The sequence below is a fragment of the Lynx rufus genome, unplaced genomic scaffold (genome assembly GCF_022079265.1).
Source record: "Lynx rufus isolate CCGP_SWC_20201006 ecotype Redwood Valley unplaced genomic scaffold, mLynRuf1.p SCAF_2, whole genome shotgun sequence".
Taxonomy (NCBI): domain Eukaryota; kingdom Metazoa; phylum Chordata; class Mammalia; order Carnivora; family Felidae; genus Lynx; species Lynx rufus.
In genome coordinates this window covers 210232416-210247307 of record NW_025814834.1, presented here as the reverse complement: position 1 = coordinate 210247307, position 14892 = coordinate 210232416, and the positions used below count along the sequence as shown (strand labels likewise).

General features: G+C 54.3%; 1 protein-coding gene across 2 annotated transcripts in view; it reads left to right on the top strand.

Moving 5' to 3' along the window:
• Window positions 1-14892, top strand: part of PADI3 (peptidyl arginine deiminase 3) — a 31353-nt gene that overhangs the window by 3661 nt on the left and 12800 nt on the right. Inside the window, exons 1-8 of one of the 2 annotated variants that reach the window (XM_047082807.1) lie at window positions 1666-2531; window positions 3979-4159; window positions 6702-6774; window positions 10185-10246; window positions 11213-11330; window positions 11961-12086; window positions 14349-14527; window positions 14754-14857. In XM_047082807.1, the coding sequence (XP_046938763.1) occupies window positions 2530-2531; window positions 3979-4159; window positions 6702-6774; window positions 10185-10246; window positions 11213-11330; window positions 11961-12086; window positions 14349-14527; window positions 14754-14857 (845 nt within the window). In that variant the 5' untranslated portion in view covers window positions 1666-2529. Of the gene's footprint in view, window positions 1-1665; window positions 2532-3978; window positions 4160-6701; window positions 6775-10184; window positions 10247-11212; window positions 11331-11960; window positions 12087-14348; window positions 14528-14753; window positions 14858-14892 lie in introns of those variants that run through there. The other variant, XM_047082806.1, reaches the window with a different exon arrangement.

Sequence of the window (14892 nt, the reverse complement as noted above, 5' to 3'; positions counted from 1 at the left end):
CTGGCTCTGTCACCTGCCAGCTGTGTGACGTTGGGCAGATCACCTGTCATCTCTGAGCCTGTTTCCTCATCTGTAAAGTGGGGATAATAATACCGATGTTGTGTGCCTGTGGGGACTGCCTCTGTCACCATCCGTGTCCTCAGCATTGAAGGGGTGACACAGAGCCTCAAGGGAGACCTGACTTGACTCCCAGGAGGGGGTGGGCTCGCGCTGTGATTCCCACGACGCGTGGGGACACAGCCCACCCTTAGCCGTGGTTCTCAGACGTCACTGGGCATTGGCATGGCTTAAAGCTCAGGTTCCAGGGCCCTGCCTACAGCATATCTGGTTCTAGAATCTGCATTTCCAACGGGTGGGTCTGAGGTTGGCCACCGTGAGGCTGACCAACTGTCCCGGTTTGCCCCAAACCTTCTAGATTTTAGCACTGGAAGTCCCGCGCCCCAGGAAGCACCCCGGTCCCGGGTCACCCTACAACGTTTTACCCACCATTCGCCACCTCCCAGGCTGGCAGTGCGGGCACAGTCGTTGGGCCCTCGGGCTGGCCGGGACCGCCGTGTGCGAGGAAAGGCCTTGGAATGTTCTGGGCATGGACGGCCTCGGCGGGGGCGAGCCCGAAGCCCCCAGGGCTGGGCTGGGGCACTGTCTAGAGCAGCGTGCTGGCAGCGCAGGGGGCCCGACCGGAGGAAGAACTCCGTCCGGGTGAGCCTCTGGCTTCTCCTCCTGTCCTCCGTGCGATGGGAAATTCAGACCCTCCCATGTCTGATGCAGGCTCTTCTCCCAGCAGCCACCCCTTGATCGTCCTAACAGCTTCCCTGATGGGGCCTGAGCACTGGACCAGGAGTCTGGAGCCCTACCTTCTAGTCCCTTCTCTCTTGGGCCTCAGTTTCTCCGGAGTGAAGTGAGGCATTGGTCAGGCGCCCCCAACTTTCGCTGATCGTGGATGCGCACTGACTCCTTTCATCTTCTCCGCTTTATAGATGGAGACGCTGAGGCAGGGGGAGGCCGAGCCTCTCCCTCGCGGTCACACACCTGGCGAGTAGTGGGGCTGGGATTTGAACGTTCAGCAACTGCAGGCTTAGTCTCTCCTGACCAAGAACCTTCGCTGGATCCTCGTTACAAAGGAATGAAATGAAAGGAGCTCTTCACAGCCCGCACTTACCCTTGACCTCCTAAGGCTCCACTGGGAACATGCCTTCCCCTCAGACACGTCTCCTCCTTGTCTTTGGTTCCCCTGCCTCCCTCTAGGAAGCTGTCCCCAGAACCACCCCCCACCCCCAGCCCACCCTCTCAAACTGCCTCCATTTGCCCATTTCCTGCTTCCTAATTTACTTTAAGAACCCCTTCCCCCATCCTGGGTGGGCGGTTTTCCAAGCCCTTCCCATTATCGTGTCTGAGCTTTGCAATTGCCCATAAGGTCAACCAAGTCGGTGTCATTATCCCACTTTGTAGGGAGGCGAGGTGATTTGTTCAGAGTCACTTGGCTTACACGCGACCCAGCCCGGTCTAGGACCTGACTCTTGACTCTGGTCCTGGCACCGCTGAGCTCCCAGCGTCTTCCCCCTGGGCCAGAAGGGATCTTCATCAGGGATCCCCTGGTGCCCCACCCAGGGAGGTGCAAGGGGGCTGGGCTGAGACACCCCAAGCCCAGGGCCTGGGGCCGGGGAGCTGGGTGGGGTTCCACACCAGAAGGACCATCAAAGGTGCTCAGCTCCAGCTCGTGGGCCCCTGGGGTCCAAACAGCAGCTGACGGGTAGGAGAATTTCCATAAAGAGTTTACGGGCCTCCCGGGGAGCTGGAGGCGAGGCGCCGCGAGCTGTGGGGCTCAGGGTACATCCTGGGGTGGCCGAGTCCCTTCACACCCGGTCTGTCTCCATGTGTCTCCTGGTGGCTCTCCGTTTTTCTGGGTTTTTCCATATCTCTTTGTCTCTCTCTGTCTCTGTGTCCCTGTGCCTCTCTGTCCAGCTTCTCTATGTCCCATGATGGGCTGGCCCACACACCCGGGGGCATCACAGGGCAGAGGGCACCACCAGCCCCAGAAATTACAGGCTTTGGAACTATGGTTGTCAGATAAAACCCAGGATGCCTAGTTAAGTTTGAAACCCAGATAAGCAGTTAATATATTTTTTTTAGCATGTCCCAAATATCGCACGGGCCATCCTCATACTAAAACAATTATTTGTTGCTCATCTGAAATTCCAGTCCACCTGGGTGTTCTCTATTTTTATTTGCTCAACGTAGCTGCCCTGCCTGGGAGGAGAAGCGGGTGTGTCGGCTGGTGAGGACGCCTGGCAGGGTCATGCACTGGACCCGCCTGATGAAGAAGAGCTTGGGCTCGCCTTGTTTCTCTTTTTCTCAAAAAGCCACCTTGGGAAGTAGCCGGCTCCTGCCGGTAGAGGAGCAAAGAGGGCGCCTTGAGGCAGGTCTGCTCTCCTCCAAGCGGAGTGGGGCAAGGAAAGGGCCTGGAGTTGAACGGCCAGCTGTGCAACCTTGGGGAAGTCTCTTGCCCATCCTGAGCCTCCGTTCCCTCACATGTACGTGAGAGTAATCATCCCCTCCTCCCAGGGCCACGGTGGCGATTCAAATCCTGTTTGGAAAAGCCTAGCCGAGACCTGCCTTGGCAACCGTGCAGCCTCTGGGGCTACGATTATTGACGTTACTCCTGGGGAGGTGGTAGGTGAGGATATGCGCTCAGGAGCCGGAAGGCCTGGGCTGGGACCCCAGTCCGGCCATTTACTAGCTCCATGACCTGGGACAGGTTACTTAGCCTCAGTTTCCCCATCTGTCAAATGGGAGACAGTGATAGTACTCAGTCTCCTGGGTTTATTGAGAGGATTGCGTGATGTCATGCACGTAAGAACCTTCCGCAGGGCCGGCTGTATAGCAAGAGCTCAACAAGGGTCAGCTACTGCTATCCCCCAGTGCCCCCATGTGCTGCTTCCTCCAGGAAGCACTCTGTTCCCTCTGGCTCACAGTGGCCTCTCCCTACCTGGGATCCTACTGACCAATGACTTCATGAGCCTGAGCCCCCTCTGGCTGCCCTGGGCAGTGCTGTCCTTAACTCCTTGGCGGGATCGAAGGTTCCGGGACGGTGGGGAGGGTAGTGAATGTACCCGCCACAGACTGGCAATGCTTTGGAGCACAGTGGGCGCCCCCAGACCCCCCCCCATAGACAGTAAGAAGGTGAACGGATGATTTCGAACAGGACCGTCAGACTAGCTGGAGTGGGGGAAACACGTCCCAGGGCCGGACGACATAGGCTTTTTGACCCTCCTGCTTGACCGGATCTGGCCAAGTTTTCCCGGTGACCCTGCCGAGCCGTGGAAGAACTCGGGCTCTGTGTCGGAGCCCTGAGTGCAAAGCTGCCCGTGCCGTTTGCTGCTGTGCGACCTTGGGCTTGATCTCTCTGAGCCTCGCTTTCTCACCTTTCCAGTAGAGATGATACCACCCGCTCACTTGGCGGACTTGTAAGAATACAAGGAGCTAGGAAACAAGGTTCTGCACGCAGCGGGCACTGCACAAAATTGGATGCCCTTCCCTGGAGAAGAGCCCAGGGGCATCTTCCTGCCTGCTAAAGAGGGCTGCAATGGGACTGAGGGGAGGGAGACTAATCTTCTTAAAAGCCACGGTCTCAGAATTGCAGGGGGTCCGTTTGCAGGCTGGTGTCCGCTGAGCTCCCTGTGCCCAGCTCCGCACCGGGGAATTATAGAGCATTCAACTGGTCCTAACTTGCAAAGAGCTTGCAGTTTTGTTGGGAGGCAAAGAAGCTCCCGAGAGAAGTGTTCATAAACACAGAATGTGGGAAAGTGTATGCACTTGTGTGGGGTCCAGGCTTCACTCCCAGGAACTTGCTGTGGGGATGTGAGGCCTGGGGTGGTCAGGGAAGGCTTCCCGGAGGAAGCAAGAGTTTGCTCCAAAGCTCAAGCATCTGAGCGAGTATTGCCCCCTCTGGCCCTTCCCATGGCTTCTTGTCTTTCCCAGGTCGGTACCTGAGGGCACAGAGATGTTCGAGGTCTACGGGACCCCCGGTGTGGACGTCTACATCTCTCCTAGTGTGGAGAGGGGCCGGGAGCGTGCAGACGCCAGACGGTGGCACTTTGATACGGGGTTGGAGATCATCGTGGTCATGAACTCGCCCAGCAATGACCTCAATGACAGTCATGTGAGCAGGTCCCCTGGTCTGGGGTGGGGGTGGGGCGCTGAGCTAGCTCCACAAGGGCCAGCACCCTCTGCTTACCCAGATGCCGGGGTAGCACGATGGGTAAGCACCCGGCCCTGGAACCAGGCAGCTCTGCGACTTACAGACATAAGCTATGTGTCTCCTGGCAAGTCACATCAGCCCTCTGGGCCTCGGTTTCCCCATCTGTAAAATGGGAATGATCACCGCACCTTCTTCCTGGTGTTGGTCTGGGGCAGAACACGAGCCAACGTTGGTTTCCTTTCTTGTTTCCCGAGACCCCTGTGAAGGGAGATGTCCCAGCTTTTCTGGGTCGGGCCTCAGTTTCCCTACCTGCAGGCTGAGGGCTGAGTAGGTGATCTCTGTCACTCTGGATGAAGGAGAGAGAGCAGAGATGGGAGGAGGATGCTGGCGCCTGGGGAGACCCCCTTCTCCAGGGTGCCTCATCTTTCCTAATCCATTCTTTTTCTGACTCCGTTCCCTTTCTCAGAGACACGTCACCTCCCTTCGACTCCTCTCGGCTCTTAGCCACCAACGGCGAGTTCAACAAGCCCTGACTGTAGGCAGTGCTCTGGCTGGGGCAGGGGGCATTTACAAGATGGGAGAGGAACGCCTGGGAGGCTCAGTTGGTTAAGCGTCTGACTCTTGATTTCGGCTCAGGTCACGATCTCCCGATTTGTGAGTCCGAGCCCTACTTCGGGCTCCCGACTAGCAGTGGGGAGCCTGCTTAGGATTCTCTCTCTCTGTGTCCCTCCTCCCCTCGCTCTCACTCTCTCTCTAAAATAAATAAACTTAAAAAAAATGAATAAGAGATGGGAGAAATGGGGTGGCCCTTGAGCTTGGCACAGCTGATGCCCCCATAAAGGGGTGACGAGAGACAGGTCTTGTGGCGTGGGAGTGGCAGGTTCCCACCCCACGTCAGGAGCAGTGTTTCAGGAAAGGATCCTTTTAAGACCATTGACCATACGCCACATACTGGGCACCATGACCTCCTCCAGCCCTCACGACAGCTCAGAGAGGCGGGGTCTGATCCCCATTTCACAGGTGGGGCCTCCAAGGTTCAGAGTACCTCTGTCCAGGCCACATAGCCCATCAGTGAGAGAGCGAGTATTCGACACAGACCTGCCAGAAATTTCCCTTCATCACCCCCACGTCTTTTCCCATTTGTGTATCGGAGACAAGCCTCTCCGCTGAGCACTGTGACGCTGGTGGGCAAGACTCAAGGAACTCATTTTGCAGACGAGGAAACTGAGAACGAGGCGCGGCTTACCTGAAGGCGCCTGATCTAGTGAGGAGCAGAGTTGGTGAGGGTCAGGACAGAGGCCCTGGGGCAGGGCCAGAGGACCAGCCAGCCTGAGAGGGCGCCTAAGAGGGGCTGAGCTGGGGGGCTGTGTAGATGCAAAGGCCAAGAGGGATCGAGGAGGGTCGGAGCGTCCTGTCCTTCCCCTTCCCGCACCTTTGGCCTGGAGCCGGGTAATTGTATGGCTGAGGCCAGCATCGTTGCTCTGGCTTGACACATGGGGTCAGGAATTGCAGGATTTAGGGGCTCCCAGCACTGAGGAGTGAATGGCTTCTGTAAGATGCTGAGCCTTCTGGCTGAGCTGAGGGACCCATATCAGGAGGGAACGTGCAAGTGGAGGGCTGTGGGTGGAAGGGGCTTTGATCCATGGGCCTTGAATTGTGTTATCCTCAGCCATTGTCAGCCTGGCCTTTTAGCTACTGGGCCCTTGCTGCAGGCAAGGTTGCTGCTGAGCACATCACACGCCTTCCTTCCTTGATGGTCACACCCTGCAATCAACCCTCTGGGGTGGGAACTATCATTATCCCCACTTGACAGCAGGGGACGTTGAGGCCTGAGGACAAGTGACTCTTCCGGGGATACTCACAAGTGGTGCTTCAGAATCTGAGCCCAGAGCCCCGCACCATCTCACACAATGCCGCCTGCCCGCTATTAACAATAGCTGGCATTTCTTGGGCACTACCTACGGGGCGAGTCTTGTACGTGTATTGTTTCTAAGCGGCACTACGATCGTCTGTGGTAGGGACCCGTATGGCCGCTGTTCTGCAGATGAAGAAACGAGACAGCTCAGGAAGGTGAAAGGCCTTGGCCAAGGTCACAGAACCCAGAGGGGCTGGGCTCAAGTCCAAGGCTGTCTGAATCCCACAGATAAGAGAGGATCCATAAACCCTGCCCAGTCAGACCTCCTCATTTTGCACATGGCAGGACATAGATCCAAAGGGGAGGAGGGGCCTGCCGAAAATCACACGGTAGTCATTGGTAGCACCGGGACCCAGGTCTCCAGGGACTCCCTCACAGATGGTTCCCATTTTACAGATGGGCCAACCAAGGCATGGAAGAATAAATGGCACAGAGAAGGCTAAAGGAAGAGCTGGGTTGGTGAACGCAACTTCAGGGCACAGAGGTTCCTGAGACTCCCTCTCTTCTTTGCTAGGTTCCCTAAGACCTGTCCTTTGGGGTGGGGCTGTTGGCTTCAGCTGGCTTGACTCCAGGCCCATTTCTCTACAGGTTCAGATTTCCTACCACTCCAGCCACGAACCCCTTCCCCTGGCCTATGCGGTGCTCTACCTCACCTGTGTTGGTAAGTTGGGGGCCATGCTGGGGCCTCGGCCAAGAGTGAGAATGGTTGGGAATGACATTGAGCGAGAGTCTTTTTATAAAAATGAGCTCATTTTCTTTTAAAAATTAAGGGGCGCCTGGGTGGCTCAGTCGGTTGAGCGGCCGACTTCAGCTCAGGTCATGATCTCGCGGTCCGTGAGTTCGAGCCCCGCGTCGGGCTCTGTGTTGACGGCTCAGCGCCTGGAGGCTGTTTCAGATTCTATGTCTCCCTCTCTCTGACCCTTCCCCGTTCATGCTCTGTCTCTCTCTGTCTCAAAAAATAAATAAAAACGTTAAAAAAATAAATAAAAATTAAAATACGACAGTTACATTTAGAACACTCAAATGGTACAAAAGAGTATATATTGAAAAGTAAACCTCCTTCCCTCCAACCTAAGGCTTCTAATTCCCAAGCCTAGCATCCTTCCAGAGATCTGCTGTGCTCATACAAGTGGACGCACACATATCTGTATATTCCCCCTTTTGTAAGCAAAGGGAGGCGTACTGTGGATATGGAACTGGACTTTGCTTTTTCCACCTTAAATTTTTTTGTGCTGATTATCCACAGATTGATATATATAAATTCCATACAAGAGAACTCATTTTGATGAATGCATTAAAGGCTCTAGAGGCAAAGATGAGTAACACGAATGAATAGATGGGGAATTTCAACAGAGAGAGAAAAACTATAAAAAGGAGTCAAATGGAAATGCTAGAACTAAAAATCATGGTAACAGAGATTAAAAAATTGTTTTTGGTGAGTTCGTTGGTAGACCTGACACAGCCGAAGAGAGAATCAGTGAACTTGAAGATAGGGCGACAAAAATTACTTAAACTGAAACAAAAAGAGAGGGGAAAGAAGAGTGTAACAAACAAAACATTAGAACAGATGTAAGAGCTCTGGAACAGTATCAAACAATCTAAACTCAATTAGGTGCCCATTAAAATTCCAACATGACTTTTTTTTTAATGTTTATTTCTGAGAGAGAGAGAGAGAGAGAATGAGCAGGGAAAGGGCAGAGAGAGGGGGAGACACAGAATCGGAAGCAGGCTCCAGGCTCTGAGCTGTCAGCACAGAGCCCGACGTGGGGCTCAAACCCACGAACCCTGAGATCATGACCTGAGCCAAAGTTGGACGCTTAACCAACTGAGCCAACCAGGTGGCCCCAAATTCCAACATGACTTTTTTATAGATCTTCATAGAGCTGATCCTAAAAGGCATAGGAACGAGCAAAGGGCAAGAGTGGCCAAGACGTTTTTGAGAAAGAACAAGGTGGAGGTATTCATGGTACCAGATATCAGGACTTTGTTCAAGCCATAGTACTTGAGGCGGTATGAAATTGATGCGGGGTTAAATGGAAACCAGTGGGACAGAGGAGCACTTGGACACAGAGCCGTGTTCAGATGGTGATCACATGTGAATAAAATGGACATGAAGCCCTACTTCACACCATACTCAAAAATAAATTTCAGATGGAATGAAAATCCTAAAATGAAAATCAAAATTGTAAAGCTTTTAGAAGAGAGTATCTTTCCAACCTCAGGGTAGGCAAGGTGTTTTTTTAACAAGACAAAACAAAGGCACAGACCATAAGGGAAAAGACTGATACATTAGACTCTATTAAAATTGAAAACTTGTATATAACAGAGGACAAGTAAAAAGTCAAACTATGGTGGCGCCTGGCTGGCTCAGTCCGTAGAGAATGAGACTCTTGATCTTGGGGTCATGAGTTCAAGCCCCACATTGGGCTTAAACTTACTTAAAAAAAAAAAGAAAAAAAGAAAAAGAAATCAAACTCTGGACCAAGAGAAGAAATTTGCAAAGCATATGGCTGATTCAGTGCATATAGATTACGGAGAACTCCAATCCCTAAGAAAAAGAAAGACAACCTAATGGAAACAGGCAAAAAAAATATGAACAAGCAATTCGCAGAAGAGAAAGCCTCAGTGATCAGAACCCAGATGGAAAGATGCTTAACTCAGTGTTGCCAAGGATATGGAACCAGGGAGCTCCTTGACGGTGGGTGGGAGTTGGCGTGGGTCCAAGTCCCTGCAGAGCACTTTGCAGGAAAGTTGAAAATGCTCTGTCTGCAGGAGGTGCTGTTAGGAGCAGAATGTGCCTTGTAAATTTGGGGGGTTTACGCTGGGACTAGGGCTTGTCAATTTTGGTAGAGGCTGCCAAGCTGCTCTCCAAACAGACCATCTCACCTCACACAGCTGCCAACAGCATGTGAGATTGCCTTCGCCAACACTGCATCGTCAGCCTTTTCCATTTTGCCCGGGCTGAGAAGTTAGTTACCCTGTTTGGCTTTAGTTTGCCTTCCTTTAGTTAGGACTGAGGTTGGGTATCTCCCTGCCTCTCCCTCCCCAAACCCACACCCTTATCCCCTGGAAAATATACACACACAAAAGTGCATAAAGCTCGGTGTGTGTGTGGGGGGGGTGTGGATGCATGTGCACGCGTGTAGCTGGCTAATAATTACAGAGCAAACACTTGAACAACCATCACCCTGGTCAAGAACTAGAACATGACCGGCACCCCAAAGTCCCCAAATCTGATTATAACTCCCTCCTTCCCTTGGAGCTAACCACTATCTTGTGATAAGTATTTCCATGTTTTTCTTTATGGTTTTCTCACTTGGATATGCATATATAAGGAATATAGTCTATTTTTGCATCTTTGAGTTTTCCGTGGATGGAACCATATTGAACATATTCTTTGGGGTTGGGCTTCTTTCGCCTCCACTATGTTTATGAGATTCACCCACCTGTTGCATGGTGAGTGGGTATCTTTTTGCATATTTAAAAATCGTTTCGAGTTTTCCTTCTCTCTCTTTCTCTCCTTCGAATGCTCCATTTGTGCTGTAAGATCTCCCTGCTTTCTAGGGAGAAACACTGAGAATGTGGGATGGGGGCTGGGACTGGGGAGTATAGGATAAAGCTGAGGTTCAGAGAGGCCACAGAGCCAGTAGGTGCCAGAGCCCGGATTCACATCTTCATCGTCTAACACCAACGACCAGGCTCACTGCCCCATCCCCAGCTTCACAGAGACCAAGAATGTCCAGGAGAACCTGGGCTCAGTATAGGGTGGGCCCCAGACAGTGAGGGCTGTATGGATGCAGAAGAGGGAGGAGTCGGGGAAGGCTTCCTGGAGGGGGGCAGCCTTTGACCTGGCCCTTTCCTCTTACCCTCCTTCTTTCCCAAGGCCTCATTCCCCAGCTCAAGGAAAGGGGCTTCAGATGCTTCTACCTCTGGACACTGTCTTCTTAGAAATGACTTTCTTTGCCCAGTTCCAGATGGGTCCTGAGATTGAGGCTGAGAAACAGAGGCCACAGACCTGTGCTGGACTCCTGGGCACCCCTTAGTAACTTAATCTCCGCCCTCCCCTTGCAGACATCGCTCTGGATTGTGACCTGAACTGCGAGGGCAGACAGAACAGGAGCTTCGTGGACAAGGTAGGGCATCTCGATCTGGGCCCAGAAAGGGGCCTGGAGTTTGGAGTTGACCTAGGTTGGGTTAAGAGGGGCGAGGTCATGACAGGTATCCCCCTTGCCTCCCTGCTGCTGCTGAGGTCACGGGAGCCAAATGGGAGCCAGGCATGACTGGGGATTTTCTTTTACCAGGAGAACAAAAACGTTACCGAGAATTATCAAGTTATACAGATGCCCAGGCCTGGGCTGGGCCTCGCTTTGTGGCAAAAAGTCCTTTGGGAATTTCAATCCAGGTCAGGGGTCAGCAAACTTTTTCTGCAACATGAGATACTAACTATTTTAGGCATTGCAAAGGGTCTCTGTTGCAACTATTCGATTCTGTCATTGTAGTGTCAAAGAGCTATGGTTAACATCGAACAAACGGATGTGACTGTTCCAATAAAGCTTTATTTACAAAAACAGGCAGTGGGCCAGCTGGGACCCACGGGCCATGGCGTGCCAGCCTTCTGATCTAGGTGAGAAGGGAACTCTGCCAAGAATGAAACTGTTCAAGGACTTGGGGCTGGACTGTGGTGGCACTCAATGCCTTGGGAGGTCAAAGCAGGAGGCCCAGGTGGGCCGTATCAGCAAGGAAGCCCATGTGAGCTAGGCTCTAAAGCAATGCAAGAGGGAGGGCATTCCAGGTGGAGGGAATAGTGGGAGCCAAGGCCTGGAGCCAGGAATGGATCTGTAATCAGGAGGTTGCCTGTTGAGGAAGGGGACGTTGGCTGGGGACACATCACAGTTGGCCATGAAAGACCACTGCGTGGTTTGGACTTGGGGCTGTGGGCAGTAGGGAGCCATTGCCACATCAGGTGCAGGAAGCGCTTCAGTGAGAGTGGACCTACCCTCACAGGGAGGGTGAAGAGGAAGAGGTGGGGTTAGGAGTTGCGGGGCGGGGGCTCAGGTCCGGTCTGAGCCCCATCACCAGCTATGCTTTGCTATGGACAGCGGCAGTGGGTCTGGGGGCCCAGTGGCTATGGAGCCATCTTGCTGGTGAACTGTGACAAGGACGATGCGAACTGTTACGACCAGGACAACTGTGACCAGCACGTGCACTGCCTGCAAGGTGAGGGGGAGCCCAGGGTCACCGCTCCGCCTCCCCGCCGGGATTCCCGCCTGCGGCAGGTCCGAAGCTTCCCGACCCCAAGGCCGGCCTCCCCGCTGGACGTCTATCCCTGGCCTGCATTTTAGGATGTCCCGAGTTCCAAGTCTGTCCCACGCCGCGTGCCACCGCCCCGTGAGGAAGGCCTCGGCGATTGTCTGGGGTGCGGGCCAGGCGGCCTTACACATGGGTGCACACAGCATCTCTGAAAGTGGACGCATCTGTCCCTCGTTTCAGAGAGGGGAGCGCTGAGACTCAGGGAGGGAGGGGCCTGTCTGTGCCAGCAGGGAGTGACGGGCTGGGGCACTGAGACCAGAACCCTCCCCTGCACGCGGCCAGGTGGCCTGCCCGCCCCACACCTTCTCACCTGTCACGTGCCAGGCACTGGGCTGGCCCCTCTGCCCTTTCTAGAGTTCTGGGCGGGTGAGGAAACGGAGGCGTCTTCATGGTTTCCAGTGTTTTCGCAGGGTGGGCGGAGCTGGGGCTCGGACACCCGGGTCCTGGCACCCTCTGCCCTTAGGGGGCGCGGTGGGCAGGAGGAGAAGACAGAGGGTCACAGGCCCCCTGAGCTGCCGCCCCTGTCTGGCTCCACAGACCTGGAAGACATGTCAGTCATGGTCCTGCGGACCCAAGGCCCCGCCGCCCTCTTCGACGACCACAGACTTATCCTCCACACCTCCAGCTATGACGCCAAGTGGGCCCGGGTCTTCCACACCTGCGGTGAGTTCATGCCCATCCCCCACACCCCCACTGCTGGGGAGAGGGGCCTCGGTTTCCCCGCCTTGGGCCGGAGGGCAGCCCCTGCCCTGGCTTCCAGCCTGCCCTGGGGGTCAGAGGAAGCACAGTCAGGTGTGGGAACTTCAAAGCAGGTCCGCTGGGGCCCCCGGGCAGCTGTGGCCCAAGGCCATTTGATTGGATGGATCAATTTTAAAAATGTATTTCAAGCACGTTCAGAAATTTTTATTACCCCAACTTTCAAACATACACAAAAGTAGAGAGAATAGTAATGGACCCCCACAGGCCAACCACTCAGATTCGACAATTACCGCTGTCTTGCCTCTCTCGCTCCGTTGATCCTGTTTGCTCAAGTGTTTTGTTTTGTTTTATTTTATTATTTTTCATGTTTATTCATTTTTTGAGAGATAGAGACAGAACGTGAACGGGGAGGGGCAGAGAGAGAGGGAGACACAGAATCGGAAGCAAGCTCCAGGCTCCGAGTTGTTAGCACAGAGCCCGGTGCAGGGCTCGAACCCACGAACTGTGAGATCATGACCTGAGCTGAAGTCGGATGCTTAACCGACTGAGCCACCCAGGTGCCCCAATGTTTGTTTTATTTTTGAGAGAAAGAGAGAGAGAGAGCGAGCAGGGGAGGGGCGGAGAGAGAGGGAGACGCAGAATCCAAAGCAGGCTTCAGGCTCTGAGCTGTCAGCATGGAGCTTGAGGCGGGGCTCGAACCCATGAACCGTGAGATCGTGACCTGAGCCGAAGTTAACTGACTGAGCCGCCCAAGCATCCCTATTTGTTTATTTGAGAGAGAGAGAGAGAGAGCGAGCATGAGCAGGGGAGAGGGGCAGAGGGGGAGAGAGAGAGAGAGACAGAGTGTGAGCGGGGGAGGAGCAGAGAGAGAGAGAGAGAGAGGGAGACACAGAATCTGAAACAGGCTCCAGGCTCTGAGCTGTCAGCACAGAGCCCGATGCGGGGCTTGAACTCAAGGACCGCGAGATCATGACCTGAGCCGAAGTCAGACGCTCAACTGACTGAGCCACCCAGGTGCCCCTGCTGAAGTATTTTAAAGCCACTCCTAGACACTATGGCTAGTGCCCCTGCATAATTCAGCATGCATCTCCCCCCCTCCAAAAAAAAATGACTTTCTTCACACAGCCACGATGCTCTTATCACCCGTACAAGCAAGGACATAAAATATCTTTTAAAGATACACACGCATAAAAGTAATAAAATGCTCATTGTTAACAAGATCAAACACTATAGAAGTATATGTGGCTAAAAAAATGAGAGTTCCCTGGGGTGCCTGGGTGACTCAGTAGGTTGAGCTCCCGTCCGACTCAGGTTATGATCTCACGGTTTGTGAATTCGAGCCCCGCGGCGGGCTCTGTGCGGACGGCTCGGAGCCTGGAGCCTGCTTCGGATTCTGTGTCTCCCTCTCTCTCTGCCCCTCCCCCGCTCTCTCTCTCTCTCTCTCTCTCTCTCTCAAAAATAAATATTAAAATTTTTTAAAATAAAAATGAGAGTTCCCTATCCTCACCCCTAAACCTGACTCTTAACACGTGTTCATCGTTAACGATGTGCTCTGTGTTCTTCGTCACTTGTCTCTGTGCGTGGCGTGCACGTCTTCTGCTTTCCCAGCGGTTTCTCCCACGGAATCATATACCCGACACCCCTTTCTGTATTTATCCGGCTCCTCCTCGTTCTTGTCCACAGCTGCGTGGTATTCCGAAGCGTGGATGTGCCATATCACATCCAGTGCCCTGCACATCCCGTTGTTGGCAGTGTTCTGATTTTGCAACAGTACAGGTGCCTCGAGGGCACGGGCCTTGCTCCCAGTTTGCTCCTGAGTCTAGAACCGTGCCCTGTCGGTGCCGAGGAGGTGCCCTGTAAATATTTGTTCAATGACCGGATAAAGAACCAGCGGACCCCCTTGTACGTGTATTTGTACGTACAGATTTCCATCAACTCCTGGCCACGGGGTTGCTCGCTTAGGAGTAGATGGGACTTTGTGAGATGTTGCCAGATCGTCCTGCGGAAGGTCTGAACAGCCATCTCAGAGAGGAACGGCCTCTTCCCGGGCCGTGCCCACACTGGGTATCGAGCCCCTGTCGCTCCTTTGCCGGCGGGAGGGCAGAGGTGGGGGCTGTGGTCTGGCTTGAGGCTCTTTGGGGAGGTTGGCGCGGCGGCTTCTTCTTGCGCCCCCGTGCTCTGCGGGCCCACCTGGGAGTCACGGCCATCGCTTCCGTCCCCGCCCAGGTCCCGAGGACTCGTGCGAGGCCTACAGGCACGTGCTGGGCCAGAACAAGGTGTCGTACGAGGTGCCCCACTTCCACGGTGACGAGGAGCGCTTCTTCGTGGAGGGGCTCTCCTTCCCTGACGCCAGCTTCACGGGGCTTCTGTCCTTCCACGTCACCCTGCTGGACGACTCCAACGAGGTAGGGGTGGCCAAGGAGGGGGGAGGACAGGAGTGGGGAGCTCCGTGCTGGGGGGGAGGGGCTCTGCTGGCATGAAGGGTCCCAGACCTCTCCACCACCCCGCGGTGCCTCTCTAGAAACTAAGAGGTGCCAGCGGCTTGCCCAGGGTCCACGTGGTCCTTGACTCAGCCGGGCCTCTGGATTCCAAGGCCGGCGCTCTTCCCCTTCTGCTCCCCCCCCTCTGTAGGATTTCTCCGAGTCCCCGATCTTCACTGACACCGTGGTGTTCCGTGTGGCGCCCTGGATTATGACGCCCAGCACCCTGCCGCCCCTGGAGGTTTACGTGTGCCGGTGAGTGTGTGGGGGGGGGTGGGGGGGGCAGCAGG